The 14,661-nt window shown below is 45.0% G+C and overlaps 1 protein-coding gene and 1 long non-coding RNA gene across 3 annotated transcripts; one reads left to right on the top strand and one right to left on the bottom strand.

The window, feature by feature from the left end:
- Window positions 1–2,235: 2,235 nt before the first annotated feature.
- LOC131893196 (uncharacterized) lies at window positions 2,236–5,195 on the bottom strand. Its single transcript, XM_059243166.1, has 2 exons — window positions 4,350–5,195; window positions 2,236–4,284 (listed from the first exon to the last, which is right to left on the bottom strand). Coding segments are annotated over exons 1-2 (873 nt in total). The 5' UTR covers window positions 4,351–5,195; the 3' UTR covers window positions 2,236–3,412.
- A 4,132-nt stretch (window positions 5,196–9,327) lies between these two features.
- Window positions 9,328–11,730, top strand: LOC131893198 (uncharacterized). Of its 2 annotated transcripts, XR_009374652.1 has the most exons (4): window positions 9,328–9,552; window positions 9,627–9,920; window positions 9,981–10,135; window positions 10,237–11,730. It is a non-coding gene; the product is annotated as an uncharacterized LOC131893198 (long non-coding RNA). The 2 variants fall into 2 exon arrangements; XR_009374651.1 differs by having other exon boundaries at window positions 9,627–10,135.
- Window positions 11,731–14,661: the final 2,931 nt, after the last annotated feature.

The raw sequence follows: 14,661 nt of genomic DNA, 5'->3' as shown, positions 1-14,661 counted from the left end.
TTCATCATCTAATAGTGGAGTGTCTAATGGCGTCGACCCAAAGGTCATTGAACGGAATTTCATTCCATTCAAGGCCATGTTGCTCGCAGCAACCCAGGAATAAATTTGGTCTAGGACCTTTGCCAGACAACCAGAATCCTGACCATTCCTACCAACTACCAGTTTTGTATCATCAGCATAAGAAGAGATACTGACTTTACTACTACCAAGCTTCTGAAGCGGAGCAATGAAGATGATGAAAAGGAGAGGACCCAAATTATTTCTGACTAGTACACATTTATGTATACATTACAACGAGCATTAGTACAATCTAATGAAAAAAGATGATTATGAAAAGTCACTGATATGCTACAAGAAAACAATATATGGCTTTCTGTTTCTTCCTTTTTTGGAAGTCAAAAGTGTTTGTGATTTTACACCTATAGGAATTAAAAGAGTCACCGGTACAGTTCTTTATGATGCACACGGTATAAACAATAATTCGATTAAAATTGTCAATAAAGTTAGTTAAGTCAGTTTCACCTCCCTCTACCAAACTTTTCTTCACCCATCAAACCATTTCAACTCGTCATTAGTCAAAACCAAGACCAGGATCGGATGCATATTAAAACGAGGCGCGAGACATATTTCAGTACAACTTGTATGGATCCACAACTTCTACCTAACCCGTTCCTCTCTTGATTGTGCATAATCATTGTACATATTGATGATTGTTCATATCTGGTTCTCCGGCGGCACTGCCGCTACACCCCCATCCTATATACCGGTATAATATAAAAAAGGTCTTGCAAAAGTTTTATTTCATCTGTTATGAAATGAAAGCTCAGGGTTGATCTTTTCCGTGGTCGTCTACATGTGTGTGCCCTCTGAGTTCTCCAAGTTCGCCCGACGACTTCAAAGATGCTTTCTTCAGTATGATGACTTGAATGAATGTCTAATTCTGATGTTTGCATCTTATTAACCCATTAACAGAACCGACCAAAAGGGTGATTTTGAATGGATCAATCCACTGAGAAGCTGGTTTAGGAGCTATTCCTCAACAAAATATCTATCGTCTCAAATAGACCAACAGACCGACTTCAAAACCGTATCCACGTTCTCTCTCTCATCATAAAACCTGTTTCTCTTTATTGCTGCTTTATTCAGGTTAGATCCCTCTTCCGAATGGCTCTTTGTTAAGCGCATGTTGGGAGGTGTTGCAATCCGTCAATCCATTCGTTTTCGAGGAGAGTTTGATGACAATGGGAAGTCTAACCAAGTCCAATAATGCCCCAAAGGGAGGTAACCCGATCGTGTTAAGCACAGTAGCCCTGTATCAAATAGAGCCGCAGGAAGTATTGATGACCCTTCTCGTTGATTTTCTTTCATCATAACACGAACCATATATTTAATTGAGTTCAGTTGAAGCTATCAACCGGATTAGACTGGTGATGATACGGTGAATATCCACTCAAATATTTTCTAGGGATTTTACAAACACCGTACTCTCACAATCGAATCCTCGATCCATCACAATTTGTCTTGTCACGACATCCTTCAGAACTGAACCTACCAGGGCTGGAACGGCTTTCACTGCCGCCCATTTCGAGAAAGCGTCCATCACTACGAGATTGTTAAATTTCCGAAGAATGGGAAGCAGGGAAGCAACTGCTCAAAAAGAGTTGCAAAATAGCAAAACGACTCCAGAGCAATCTGAATTCAGTATTTGTGGCTAGTCTCCAAAGAAAGTTGGATCTGATTCAGGGTAAGATCCAGGATCCAGGGTTCTGATTCAGGCCTCCATTGAGAATGATCGATTGAAAAAAAGAATGGTCGAGGAGGTCAGGTGGAACCGGAAGTTTTTTTCTCTTATGCAAACTCGTGGACTATGCAAAAGTGGAAAATGGAACACCCTGTAGGCCCCTTTGAGGTCGATGGTGAACCCATAGACAATTTAGAGTTTATGGCTAACATGCTTAGAGATCAGTTAACTCGTGTGTTTTCAACTCCACATAGTTTGGGAGCAACAGCTCATTGCTCTATTGATGAGTTTGTTTAGATTGGCGAGGCTCGTCAAGTTGAGCACTTACATGATCTTGTAGTCACACCTTAGTTCCTGACAGGTTCTTGCTCCTTTTTTCTCGTCGATGAACCAAAATAATGCTGCCTCTGTTCATCGCAAAACCTTTTGGCGATAATGACCAACCAAGGATTTCTAAAGAAGATGATACGGTTAAAAAATGGGGGTGGCCAAAGTAAGGGGTTAGTTGAAGTTACTCAAATATATTTCTTGAGACATATTGGACAGCATCTAAGGATTCTTATCAGTTTGAACACAAGTTGGACATTTTTCTCATGTTTTTTGAGGATACAGCATTAACGATAGTTCTCTTTCTTGAATAACGAATAGTGTTGTTAATCTGCCCAACCATGTTCTTTGTCGTGATTTAATACATCTTCATGAGTAGTTTTTCTAAGAAAGTTGAATTCTTTGTTGCTTGACATTCACATTGGCTTTGAAGCTTATTACAACAATCCAAGTCCTCGTGAATATTGAGAAAGTTGCTACAAACACATCTTTTGGAGCACTGAATGAGAGGATCATCGCTTTCATCCTTGGAACCTCCTTAATTTTTGACATCATCATCCAAGCCTGAAAGCACACCTCGAAAACATTGTCTGAGGGTGTCACCAAGCCACCTCTATTTACAGTCTCCATTAGAATGGCATGGTTTTCCCTCTCAGTTTCTTCAAGGTCTTCCTGATCAAGAGCATCGATGTCAGGTGGGGTCTTTGACTTTACCAGTGAGGAAAAACATTCAAAGCACTGCACTTTCTTCGATAGGCCATTGGCACAATATCCACTGACATAGAAAAGGGCATTGGCATGTCCTTGGTTCATATGTGGTCTGGGTTCATCTTGTTCAAGATTCTCAATTTCGGTGACGAGAGTGGCAATATCTGAGGATCTAGTGGCAGATTTTTCACTTTGCTCCTCATTGAATGTTTGTTTTAAGTCCTTCGGGGTCAGACCATCAAACTTAAGAAGGTTTTTGACTCTAATCCTCTTCTCGGATTCCAGAAGCTGCCGAACTGAGAGATAGTAATTGGCTCCGGCCATCTAGCGCCATCGACCAAAACATCTCTCGATTTGATCAGAGGTTATTTGTCCGAGGAGCACATATGAGAACCCCTCCATCTCAAGCAAGTGCCTTGCTAGCTTTGGCATTGCTCTGGAAGTCTGAACTAGACAAGTCAGGGCCTGAAGGCTCAGGCACTCTAATTTGGGAGCTTCCTCATTCCACAATTCTAACCATTGGGCGAAATATTCTAAGAACAAGAGATTTTCATGGTCCGTGCAGTCGATTGAAACTTTGAAGAGGTCTCGTTTGCGAAATCCAATGGAGGGAGCTCGCACATTCAACACAGAGAATCATTGCCTTACTAATGACAAAAAAATTGCAATCGCCAGCAACGCCTCATCTTCTAATTCAGTTGCATAGAATCTGAGAGCATTAGTGGTTGACTCGTCAAAACGGCGGCAAGCGAGCTCCACATTTGATCTCTCAATGGGAATTGACTTCGGGACTCGGTCTGTCAACTTGTGCGCAATTTTGACAATCTTCTGATGCTCCGTCTTGTAGAACAGGTCTTGAATGTGTTCAAAGTTGGCCTTGACCATTTTGGTTCCAAAGTTGGGACAGGTAAATAAGTTCTTGTCCAGAAAATTAGTGTAAATGTTGTTCAGGCCATGAACAGGATCAAAGAGCAAAAAGACACCTCGGCCGTTGATGGTAACCATATCTTTTTCTTCATTAGTGGCCAAATGTTGGTACATTTTGCGATTTGCCGCATGACCGTCACAAACGGTGGCTACCACGAGAAACCCAAGCTCGGTCAGATCATCATACACCTTCAGCCAAAGGTCCTTGAGAGTTTGGGCATCAATCTTAGCCATTGGAATGAGAGCCACCGCATCTCGGTAGCTACTAGTCACACCATGAACGTATATGGTTACTTCCAACAAAACATTCACCGAAACCGACCACAACAACTTCAATGGAGCACTCTCATCCTCTATGAGATCAATGAAATGAATGACAGAAGATCTGTGTATCATGGCAGTATCAGGGTATTGGTTCTCGCACTCCCTCCATTTGTTAGTGATCTCATCAAGAGAACATATCTGATCCGATGAAAAAAAGAAAGCAACCTCGGCATCATGCCTAGCCAATTGAGTTTCAATTCGTTTCGAGGACGTTGAGAGACCTGATCGTGATTTCGGAGGGCAGGTTGAAAGGTACACTGAAAATGAAAATTGGCTCCAGACTCGAGCTCTATAAAGATAATCAATAATATCTTTTACATACTTGGTAGGTTCTTGAACTTGGACGGAGCAGCTGTTGGCTTCAGTCTTATGGTCGTTACATGTCTTCCATTTTTGGGTCAGCTGCCACTCTCTCGACATGTAGCTGCTTTAAGTAAAAACATTGCCGACATCTGCTGTATCAAAACCCAGTGGTCGTGAACACATGAGGTTCGTGACCCCAGTATAACTTTTGTCTGTCGTGAGTTCGAATCTCGATGCGTGGAATCTTTTTTTTTTTCATTGCAGAAGTAAGCTCTAATCTGCCGCTGTTTTCGAGGGCCTTGCAACCGAGCTGCCGCAGGCTTGCGCCGCGGCCTAGGCGCCCCCAAGCCCTTGCAACCGAAAGGTTAGGTTAGGTCAGGTTAGGTTAAGTTAGGTTTTATTCTCTTCTCGAAGGACCAAAATATCAGCTGACCCAAAAAGGGAAGATGTGTAACGGACATACTTCAGTCTGAGGATCTTGCACGTGTGGTGTCTTCTCGCTTTTTCTATCGCCTTTCGTGGCTATCTTGACTATCTTGCACATGATCAGAGAGCTTAAAGTGTTCACCACAAACATAAGAATACTTGGATGCTGTCTAAGAGTCTCTTGGAATGGCTCTTTCCCATTTGACCCTCAGTTCTTCGTGGGTGGGGAACAAATGGAATCGAACCCTCTCGCCGTTGTCATTGACACTTTTTTCTGGGGTGTAACCCGACTCACAACCCGGGGCAACAGCAGGCCCTTGGCATAATGAGACTGACACTGATCACGAAACAAGGCTTCAATGCCTTGGACTTTACGTAAGCACCGTCCATTCAGGGATTGTTAGCGAGCGAGAGTTGTTTTATTCCCCTCGGATCCCGCTTAATAAGTTCCCGTGGCCCAGCTTCAGTCAACTTGGGCTGCCAAATTCCCCGCCCAGCTGCCCACCTGCGTTGCCAACTGGATGCCAAATGGGTGCCAGCTAGGCCAGAATGTGACAACTTCTCCCCTCGACCGGTAGATCAGTGAATTTGGCAGGAAAACCAAAGATATCAGGAGAATGCAGGGATATTATTTCTTACATCAAATACATTGTTTTAGTTTGCAACACAGTTCAAACAATATGGATTGAAGCAAAGGCAACATTTTTCGCTATATTTCTTTGTTACAGCCAAGGAGAGATGCTGTAACGAGGCGTTTCCAATTCATCCCTCACCTTGGCCACCGGAGTACAAGTCAAAACCAAAATTGGTTTCTTCTTCTTAAGAAGTCCCTGGTACAACATGTTTCAGTGTCAAATCGAGCGATTGGAATACACTCCATTATTTTATCAACCCTGAGATTTTCTGCAAGCGATCAGAATCAAGGTCTGGGAAAAACCTGAGCCCCAGGAGCAAAAAGCCGAACATATCAAAACATCAAACATCTTCCCAAAGAAATGGTTGGAGTGTTTGTTATGGTCATATATAACAACAAATTTAGATGGATCGAGAGCGCCGCTATTGCATGGTTTTGTCTCAGCTGTCGGCCGGGGTCCGTTGTCACATCGAATAACTACTGACTCATGAAATAGTCGAGTCTACGTTCATTCTCTCTCACACTGATAGATAGTAAGAACAAGAGTACAATAGAACACAACGCCTCCCCCGAGATGATAATAGGTGCTATTTTCGCGGCTTATCCGCTTCCCCTCTTATCCGCTTAACCTCTTCCAAGAACCAATTAAATTCTGTGTCGACTGAAATTCTCAACTCAGTTTGCTTGAGGCATAAGGCAAAGCGGTCAAACGGTCAAGGGGATAAGCCACGAAAATATCTGCTATTGGCGGAGTAATACATCGGAATAAAATGAATTTTGAATTTTGAATTTTGAGATGAATACTGCAGGTCCAAATTTTGAGGTTCTGAATCACTTTTGCTTTTGCTGGATAATTTTGAACGAACACTGGTGTATTTTTTTTCTTTCTTTTTACCGAGCCTGTTTTAGTAGACAGTTTAATCACTTTTCACAGGATACGACATGGTTCTCGATGTCTGATGACATTCCTGTCCAATGAAATATCTGACGAGCACGTTGCTTAGATCGATCCATGCCTAGGTGTGGAATGTGGAGGAGCCTTATCATACGATGTCTAGCTTTCTTTGGCACCCCAATCCTGGTCCTGTACAATACGAGATTGTCAATGACAGATAAGGAGCCAATTATGCTCTTGAAAGGCACTGCAGCTTGTGACCATTGTCCATGGTGTAGTTGTTCACGATTGGCATAAAGGGTTTGTGGTCCACTTCAACTAAGAAATTGGCTAGGCCACGGAGGTATAGTTGACATTTTCGGATGGCCCACGGGAGGCGTTGCTTCTAATCAGGGTAGGAAGAGAGTGATCATATGGCGCCAGAATAGGGGGTGAACTTAAAGCTTTTTTGACGGCTTGAAAAGCCTCCTCATGGTCTGGAGCCCATAAAAATTGAGCCTTTGTGCTCATAAGGGGAAGTAGCGGAGAAGCTGTGTAAGAGGAAAAGTCCGACAGCTGATTAACCATACCCATAAAGGAGCGACGATCGGATATGTCATTGGGAAGTGTTCAATAGCTTCAATTTTAGTTGGATCGATTTCGATTCCTTTGCGGCCCACCAAGAATCCAACGTAAGAGATATGTGATTGGCCAAAAACAAATTTTGATGGGTTGAAAAAGACCTTGTTGTCTCGACTTCAAAGTAAGACATTTCTTACATTTGTGATGTGCTCTTCGAATGTGAGACTTTTAACATGTCGTCAACCATTTTGCGAAAATTGATTAGCCAGTAACTGAATTCTACATTATTACAACGCATGGCAAGTGAGGGTGCTCACGATCAGGTGTGATAATTCACACCAGTATTTACAAGAGCATTCGAGCATACTCCACGCCCTTTTCCCAAATGAAACGGTGGTTTAGCTCTGATATCGGATAACAGGCTTGGATTTCGGGGGCTCTTCCGTTTGAGAGGTTCGGTGGTTGGCAAGTCGACGGGAGTTTGAGACTCATCTTGGACAACCTCTTCGTAGAAGGGGCGTATAAAGCGGCGATTCCGCCACTTCAGGCGGGTATTGGACGATCGTACCAAGTAAAGCCGACCGCGTTTCTTCATGACCCAACCTGTGTCATCCCACAACTTCGTCAAATGGTTTTGAATCCGAATGTGATCGCCAACGGACAACGGAGCCAGAGAAACGGCGGTAATATCGGCGTGGGCTCTCGATCTTTCTTGGGCGTGATCTCTTCTCGTGGGAATGTCGGACAAATCGAGTGGCAACAATTGATCTGGAATGACGAGAATGAGAGACCGAATCTGTCTACCGAATAATAATACGGACGGTGATCGACCGGTGGGTCCTGGCACATTTCTCCATTCCAGTAAGCCTCTGAGAAATTCGGGGTGGGTTAAATCAGACAGAGTCATTTTTTACGAAGAGTTTCATTGCCTTGACGGCGGATTCCGCATGTCCGTTCGATTCAGGTAGTTGAGGGGAGCTTATCTCATGGCCAACCTTCCACTCCCGGGCAAAGTGATTGAATTTCACCGATTTGAATTGGGGCCCGCCGTCGCTTCGCAAAGACACGGGAATTCCATAGTCTGCAAAGTGTTTAGTTAGTGCCTTGACTACTTGACCTGTGGAGGGGTCCGAATTCCAGCGATTCACGGCGGGCCAACCACTGAATTGGTCTATGTGGATAGACCAAGTAGGTGTGTCCAGCGTACGAAAACAAATCGCAAGAAGCCATTTCAAAGGGCCGCTCTACTTTGGGTGGAACGGTCTGGAAATCTCGAGGGAGGCTAGAGAGATGAATCTGGCAATGATTCCACCTCTCTACGGTATTCTACGACAATCCTACCATCATATAGAACGAGATTGCGAAAAATTGTTAACTTATCTTTCAGTTTTTTCATATGCTAAAGTTCGGCTCTTCAATCCAACGGAATATCCTCGGATTTGTGAGGGAATCCGCTCGTCGCGTATTGGGAGAGGCAATCATACATGGGGTCGGCTTGCGCAATGCGCTCGAGATCGCTCAACAACAAATCGCCATGTTCTTCGCCTTCTTCTCCACCTAAATACGATGCAATTCGGCCAACTCTTCTATTGACGGTCTCGTCCATTTCTTCGGCAAGAGCAATATCTTCCGGCTCAGGCTGGCTGACGGGTGCGCGAGAGAACGCATCAGGGATCACGTGTTCCTTCCCGCTCTTCCAGGAAGCAACGAAAACGTAGCGGGACAATTTTTGGACCAGGCGTTGGAGACGAGCATTCTCAATCTTATCTAAAGTATATTCGTTGAGAAATGGGAGAAGAGGACGATGATCAACGATAATCTCGAATTTTGGGAGTCCCAACAGGTAAATTGAACATTTTTGAACTGCCCAAACCACTGCCAACATTTCAAGTTTAATTATAGCGTAACAAAATTCTGTCTCTGTGACAAATCGCGACCCACATTGTATCATGTTCCAAGTATTACCAGTCTTTTGCATTAATGCAAATCCAAGTTCGTGAAGTCTAGAAGCGTCGGTTTGGAGGACTGTGGGCAAAGTCAGATCGAAAGGAACTAAAGTGATCGATTTCACTAATACCTGTTTGAACTAATTGAAAGCTTCATCGTGATCCATACTCCAAATAAATTCGGATTTCTTCTTCATAAGGTCCCACAAGGGTTCCGCGAATCGGGCGATGTCGGGGGTGAACATACCAAGCTGGTTAGCTAATCCCATAAAGCTCCGCAGTTCGGTCAAACTTGTGGGGGCAGGAAATTCGCTCAAAGCTTTGAGCTTCGATGGATCTGGGCGGGTCCCATTATGGTCGACGAAGAACCCAGCAAAGGCAACCTCCGTGTTTCCAATCTTGCATTTCTCCGGATTCAATGTAATTCTCGAACTGCGACAACGTTCAAGGATTTGGACAACGTGGGACACATGGTCTCGAGCAGTCTCTGAAAATACTAAAATATCATCGACCACCTTGCTTGGAAGCTGAGTCCTTCAAGTGACTCATCCCCACGTCTACAATACTCGTCCTGAGTACTTGCTAATCCCATAGGTGCCCTCATGTACCGGAATATCCCAAGTCCAGTGATGAAGGTCGTTAAGTCTCTTGATTCCTCAGCCAAAGGGAGTTGCCAATATCCATTCTTTGCATCCAAAGTCGAGAAAAATTGAGAACCAGCCTTGATCTTATTGATGGCATCCCGAGGAGTGACCATGGGGTAATAAGGACGTTTCACATACTTGTTCAATGTTGTCAAATCCGTGCAGATTCTCCATTGTGAATCTCCTTTAGGCACTACTACCATTGGATGGACCCATTCTGTTGGCCAAGTCACTTTCTCGATCACTTTGATCTTCATCATCCGAAGAAGTTCGACCATTGTCGGCTCCTGGGCAGCCAGTGGAACTTTCCTGGGTGCGTTAAGGCGTATGGGAACCACATCGTCGCTCAAATGAATCTTCATCGGTTCTCCGGCCATTTCCTGCAATTCGCCGTCACAATTAAAGACATCAGCAAAATGTTTACGCAATATCCCGTTGATCTCGGACCATTCCCCCTCCAGAGGGAAGTCCCTAACAAGAAATGGTGAGAGCTCCAACCATATAGATTTGTCTCTTGTATTTGGCCGATCATTATTGCAGACAGAGATGCTTCTTGTTTGGACACATCAGTTGGGAAAGGTCTCCGGGAGAATCTCCAGCGCTACCAAACAGGACCAAGACAAGAGAACATCGGGGTCAGCTTCATCGCAACGGAAAATCGTCTCTTGAGTTTCCAAGCCTTGAGGCTCAATGACCACTGTAAGATAACCAACAGGGATCATTCTCTGTCCATTTGCAACTAGAAATGGAGAACCATGATAATTGACAAGGTGTGTTGGTGACACATTTAACTTTTTAAGAAAGTCGGATCCCGCAATTGAGGCTTCTGCACCACAGTCTGGGGTGGCAAGAAATCGGCCTAATGACGCTTTACCCAAACGGATACCAACGGTCGTTGTGGGAGTAACATGTGATTGACCTCCTCCAAGCTCCCGAATGTGTTTAGTGGTGATCCGACCTAATTTCACGGATTTTGCTGGCAATTTGACTCAAAATGTCCAATCCGGTGGCAGCCATAACATTCAATGTTCTGTGCTGGGCAATTTCCTCGCGCGTGTGAACTGTTACAAAATGAACACGATGCTTTTGGATAACCCTTCTTGACTTTCTTGTGTACCAGTTTCTTCCCGACACCAAAACCAGTCTTGTTCTTAAATCTGTTGCAATTAATCTTGGTACCAGCAAGTTCCATCTTGTCCACATCGATGTGGGCAGTCTCCTCAGCTCGGCATAGGTCTACCGTATCTTTAAGAGATGGTAACGTATTTAAGGATAACAACTTCGACCATACCGTGGAATCATTGACGCCAGCTATAATTCTTGCAACGAGACGAGTATCCAAGCATGTGGAGCACAACTGGGCGTCTTCCGCAATCTTGCGAATTTTTACCAAGAAGTCATCAAAGGGTTGGCCTGCTTCCTGGTGGCATTTCTCCAATGTAAGATGATCCACAGCCAAGTTCCTCTTGGATCGCAGGAATGTCTGGATAACATCCAAGACAGTTTTGACTGAGCGTGTAGTGGTCATGGGGACATTCATCGTGTGTTTCACATGGCCCAACATCTCGGTGGTCATGAGTCCCCATAACGCCTTTATCTGGATAGATTTGTCCTGAAGACCGATTTCAGATAAGGTGAAGTAATCTTCTACTTGTTGGCGTCAAGTGAGAAACATATTCCATGATACATCTTTTACCAATTTTTCAGGACGAGACAATTCCACTTTCCTCAAGTTTGGTGCCCTTGGCGATTGCTCACCTCCCAAGGACGACATAAACCTCATTAATCGTTCCTCGGATTCCTTCTGCATGTGAGATAGAAGCGGGTCTAACCACTCAGGGACCTCACGTGGTGCATCATGGACATCAACATCCACGGATTGTTCTCCGGCACCAACATCGGGTTTAGGCAGCATCATAGATAAGAGGCTATCTCCTCGCTTCCACCACGGGTTCTTCTTCTCAGCACAAATACGTTGAACTGGAGAACCTTCCTCGGACAAATGGTTCGTTGGCTACCTAGTATGTGGATGGGACTCGGCGGTCCTTATTGGCACAAACGAAGTAGGCTACCGGCTGCGCCATGGCGTGTTCGTCAGGAGGAAATAATTCAGGCAGAGGTTCAAACGAGATTACAACGCATGGCAAGTGAGGGTGCTCACGATCAGGTGTGATAATTCACACCAGTATTTACAAGAGCATTCGAGCATACTCCAGCAATGGCCCCTTTAGGGGTCGGGAATGGATGAGTTGGGCGTACAACGTGTTCATTCAACTTCTTGTAGTCAATGAAAATACGAGGATCTACATTCTTTTTGGAGACGACAATCATTGGACTGACAAATTCGGATGGGCAATCATCAGCCGGGATAATGATTTTTTGACGGACCATGTCGTTCAGCTTGTCTTGTATCGAATCGCGCTGAGCATAGGGAATGGGACCAGGTGTAATGATTTTTTAAGGTGTGTAACCAACCTTTAGATGGACATCCATTGGTTCACATGCCATAGGGGTAGATCGTCAGGTGGGCAAAATACGCCGGAGAGTTCGGCCGCAAGAGCTGATTTGGTAGACATGTGCAGGGGTCAGGATCGGTGGTGTGCCGGGATAGGATTTGGAAACATCTGGTCAGGGTTCTAGATTGGAGATAACGCGTGCGAGGCCAGGCAGAGGAGACAAGTAATCTGGCAAGGGATAAAGAGGAGAAAGCAGGCCCATTTGTTGACTAACCCTCCACGAAAGGAGAAAATCAGCGATATCGGAAGTAGCAAAAGCCGAAAAGTGGATCTGTTGCGCGTGGACTGTGACGTCCATCTCAATCATGCGAAGGCATTGAATTTGCGAGTCATTTGCGGCACGAATTCGATTGTCAGCTGAGCGCAACTTGAATTGGCTGAACTTGTTGAGGAGGTGGATACTGAACAGTTTATCGTCCGCTCCTGAATCAGGGAGAGGTGTGGCATCAAAAGAACGACCCTGGCAAAGAACGTGAACAGCAATGTTCGGGGCAGGCGATGTCACTGCACAAATCTTGATGGTGTTGTTTTTCGAAGGCTCATTGTTGGTGTAAAGCTTGGGCCGTCGGTTCAAGGCGTAGCAGACAGGTTGAATGAATGTGTCCCGTTTTACCGCAATAATGACATATGGAATTCTGATGAAAGCAGGCACATCGATTGTGTTGAATAAAGCAACCTGGACAACTCTTCAAGGATTGGTGTCTCGCTTCACTGAAAGGCTCCCGGAACGACAAAGATAGGGGTCAGGATTGAGAGAGGGTGCGTTTGTTGAGCACGCGTTAAAACTTGGCGTTCTGTTCTAGGGTGTAGCCATCAATTTGTGATGATTCAGTAGCCTAACAAGCCTTCTTTTAATGTATGGTATGTAGGTTTCTACATGGTCAGCAGTTTCTGACGGAGCTCAACATCTTCAATGCCAGCAATGAGTCGAGTGACCGTTTGATCTTCCTGACAGTGGGTGCAAGGATCCAAGTTTTCATGAAGAAGGATCAAACAAGAAGAAAATGATTGTTCGAAACTTTTTCCCTGAAGCTGTTTACACGTAGAAAATTCAACACGTCGCAGAGTTATTTTGGATGGGCGGGTGAAAAATTCAGCAAGACTGTCCAAAATGGTGACGCAAGTAGCACCGACAGAGACGCCCATGTAGATCCGAATGATATCCAGTGTTCGGGTGGAGATGCAGTTTTGGAGATATGCAGATTGACCTTCAGACGGGAGGCGGTCCATGAGGCTTATAACAAAGTAGTCACGTCACTGAGATTTTCAGGATTTGAACTGGGACAATGTGAAGTCGTTCGTCAATTATTCCGGTTTCAGTGATGTGTTGACATGCGGTACAACTGTGAGGCTGTGAGGAGAATTGGCTGGGCAAAGGGTCGTGAGAAACGTCGTCTGTGGCAATTGTTTTAAAGTCTAGGACGGATTGAGGACGGTCTGGGCAAAGGGTTGCCAGAAGATCAGCCATCTGTGACGTAAGCTCATCCACTCGCAGAGAGAAGCGATGTTTTCATCCTGGAGCTGTGTGTTCCGTCCACCAGCCAGGGGTGAAAGGTCCTGACTTAATGAATTCCCGTGGTGAACAGAAACATGGAACTCCTAACCCAAGCACTAGGTAGAATTACCTTGATAGCTCTCTAAAATGGAGAACACCTAGTACATGGGCTTAGATTTCTCAGACCTATCTAAAGGCCTCCGGTTATAACCCTAATCAGGGCATACAATCACAAGTTCATGCTTCCTTTATCAGGGCCTCAAACAATCATCAATTGACTAAGGATACAAATCGCTAGCTACCTCTACTCCCCACAGTTACAGATCAATCTCGGTTGTCTAGCATACACCGGGGCCAATCTTCAAGGCTAACTCTCCTGCAAAATGGGGTCACTATCCTAGTCTAAATGCGTCCATCGAAGTCGACCTCTACTCTAGAGTCTAACACCTGAATCTTGCCAAATCAAAGATGAACTTCTATTACAGTTCTATCTACTTTATTTAACGCTTTGCACATGAACTAATACTCTACCAATCAGCTGTCTTGCTCGGGTAATGAATAAGGGGGTAATTGCTTGGCCATGGAAGAGGGAAAACATGCATGTATAGAAAATGGTATGATCCTACTTTTGACGAGGGTGATTCTTGCGTCCAACGGGGATCCACGGCGATGACGTCAGTTTGATCGGGATGAAGGTCCACAATCGAATTGACGGAGTATAACTCAGAAGTTACACCTGTACTCAGCTCCAGAGACAATTCAACATGTCTATGCCGGATCGCTGATGTATGCAATGCACTTCCCCAGGTCCTCTTGCCTCTGCACGGCTTCCTGGGTCCGGACTCCAAGCGTTGACCTTCACTGCTCTGATTTCAAAATGAATGGATACGACTTCCAGCGCTCTCAAGCAAGATTGTCCTTGTTTCAACTACCAGCAAAGAGCTTTCAAGTTGGGAGTTGTTATTACTTTTGATGTTCAATGGTGACTCTTGTCCTTCTTGAAGGATGGTGGGTTTTTCCTCAACTTCCCCGCTTATCAAGCTCACTGGGGCGCGCAGATTCCGGACGGCTAGGGCACGCCGATTCAAGACGGCTAGGGCACGCCGATTCAAGATGGCTTGGGCTCGCGAATTCAGTGTGGCTTGGGCACGGCAATTCAGCGTGGCTTGGGCGCGTTGGTGATTGTTTGTTACACAGGGTGTTCATTTTCCCGG

This window comes from Tigriopus californicus, chromosome 2 (assembly GCF_007210705.1).
Source record: "Tigriopus californicus strain San Diego chromosome 2, Tcal_SD_v2.1, whole genome shotgun sequence".
Classification (NCBI taxonomy): Eukaryota; Metazoa; Arthropoda; class Copepoda; order Harpacticoida; family Harpacticidae; genus Tigriopus; species Tigriopus californicus.
The sequence above is the reverse complement of the archived record's forward strand: the minus strand, read 5'-3'. Positions and strand labels throughout refer to the sequence as shown.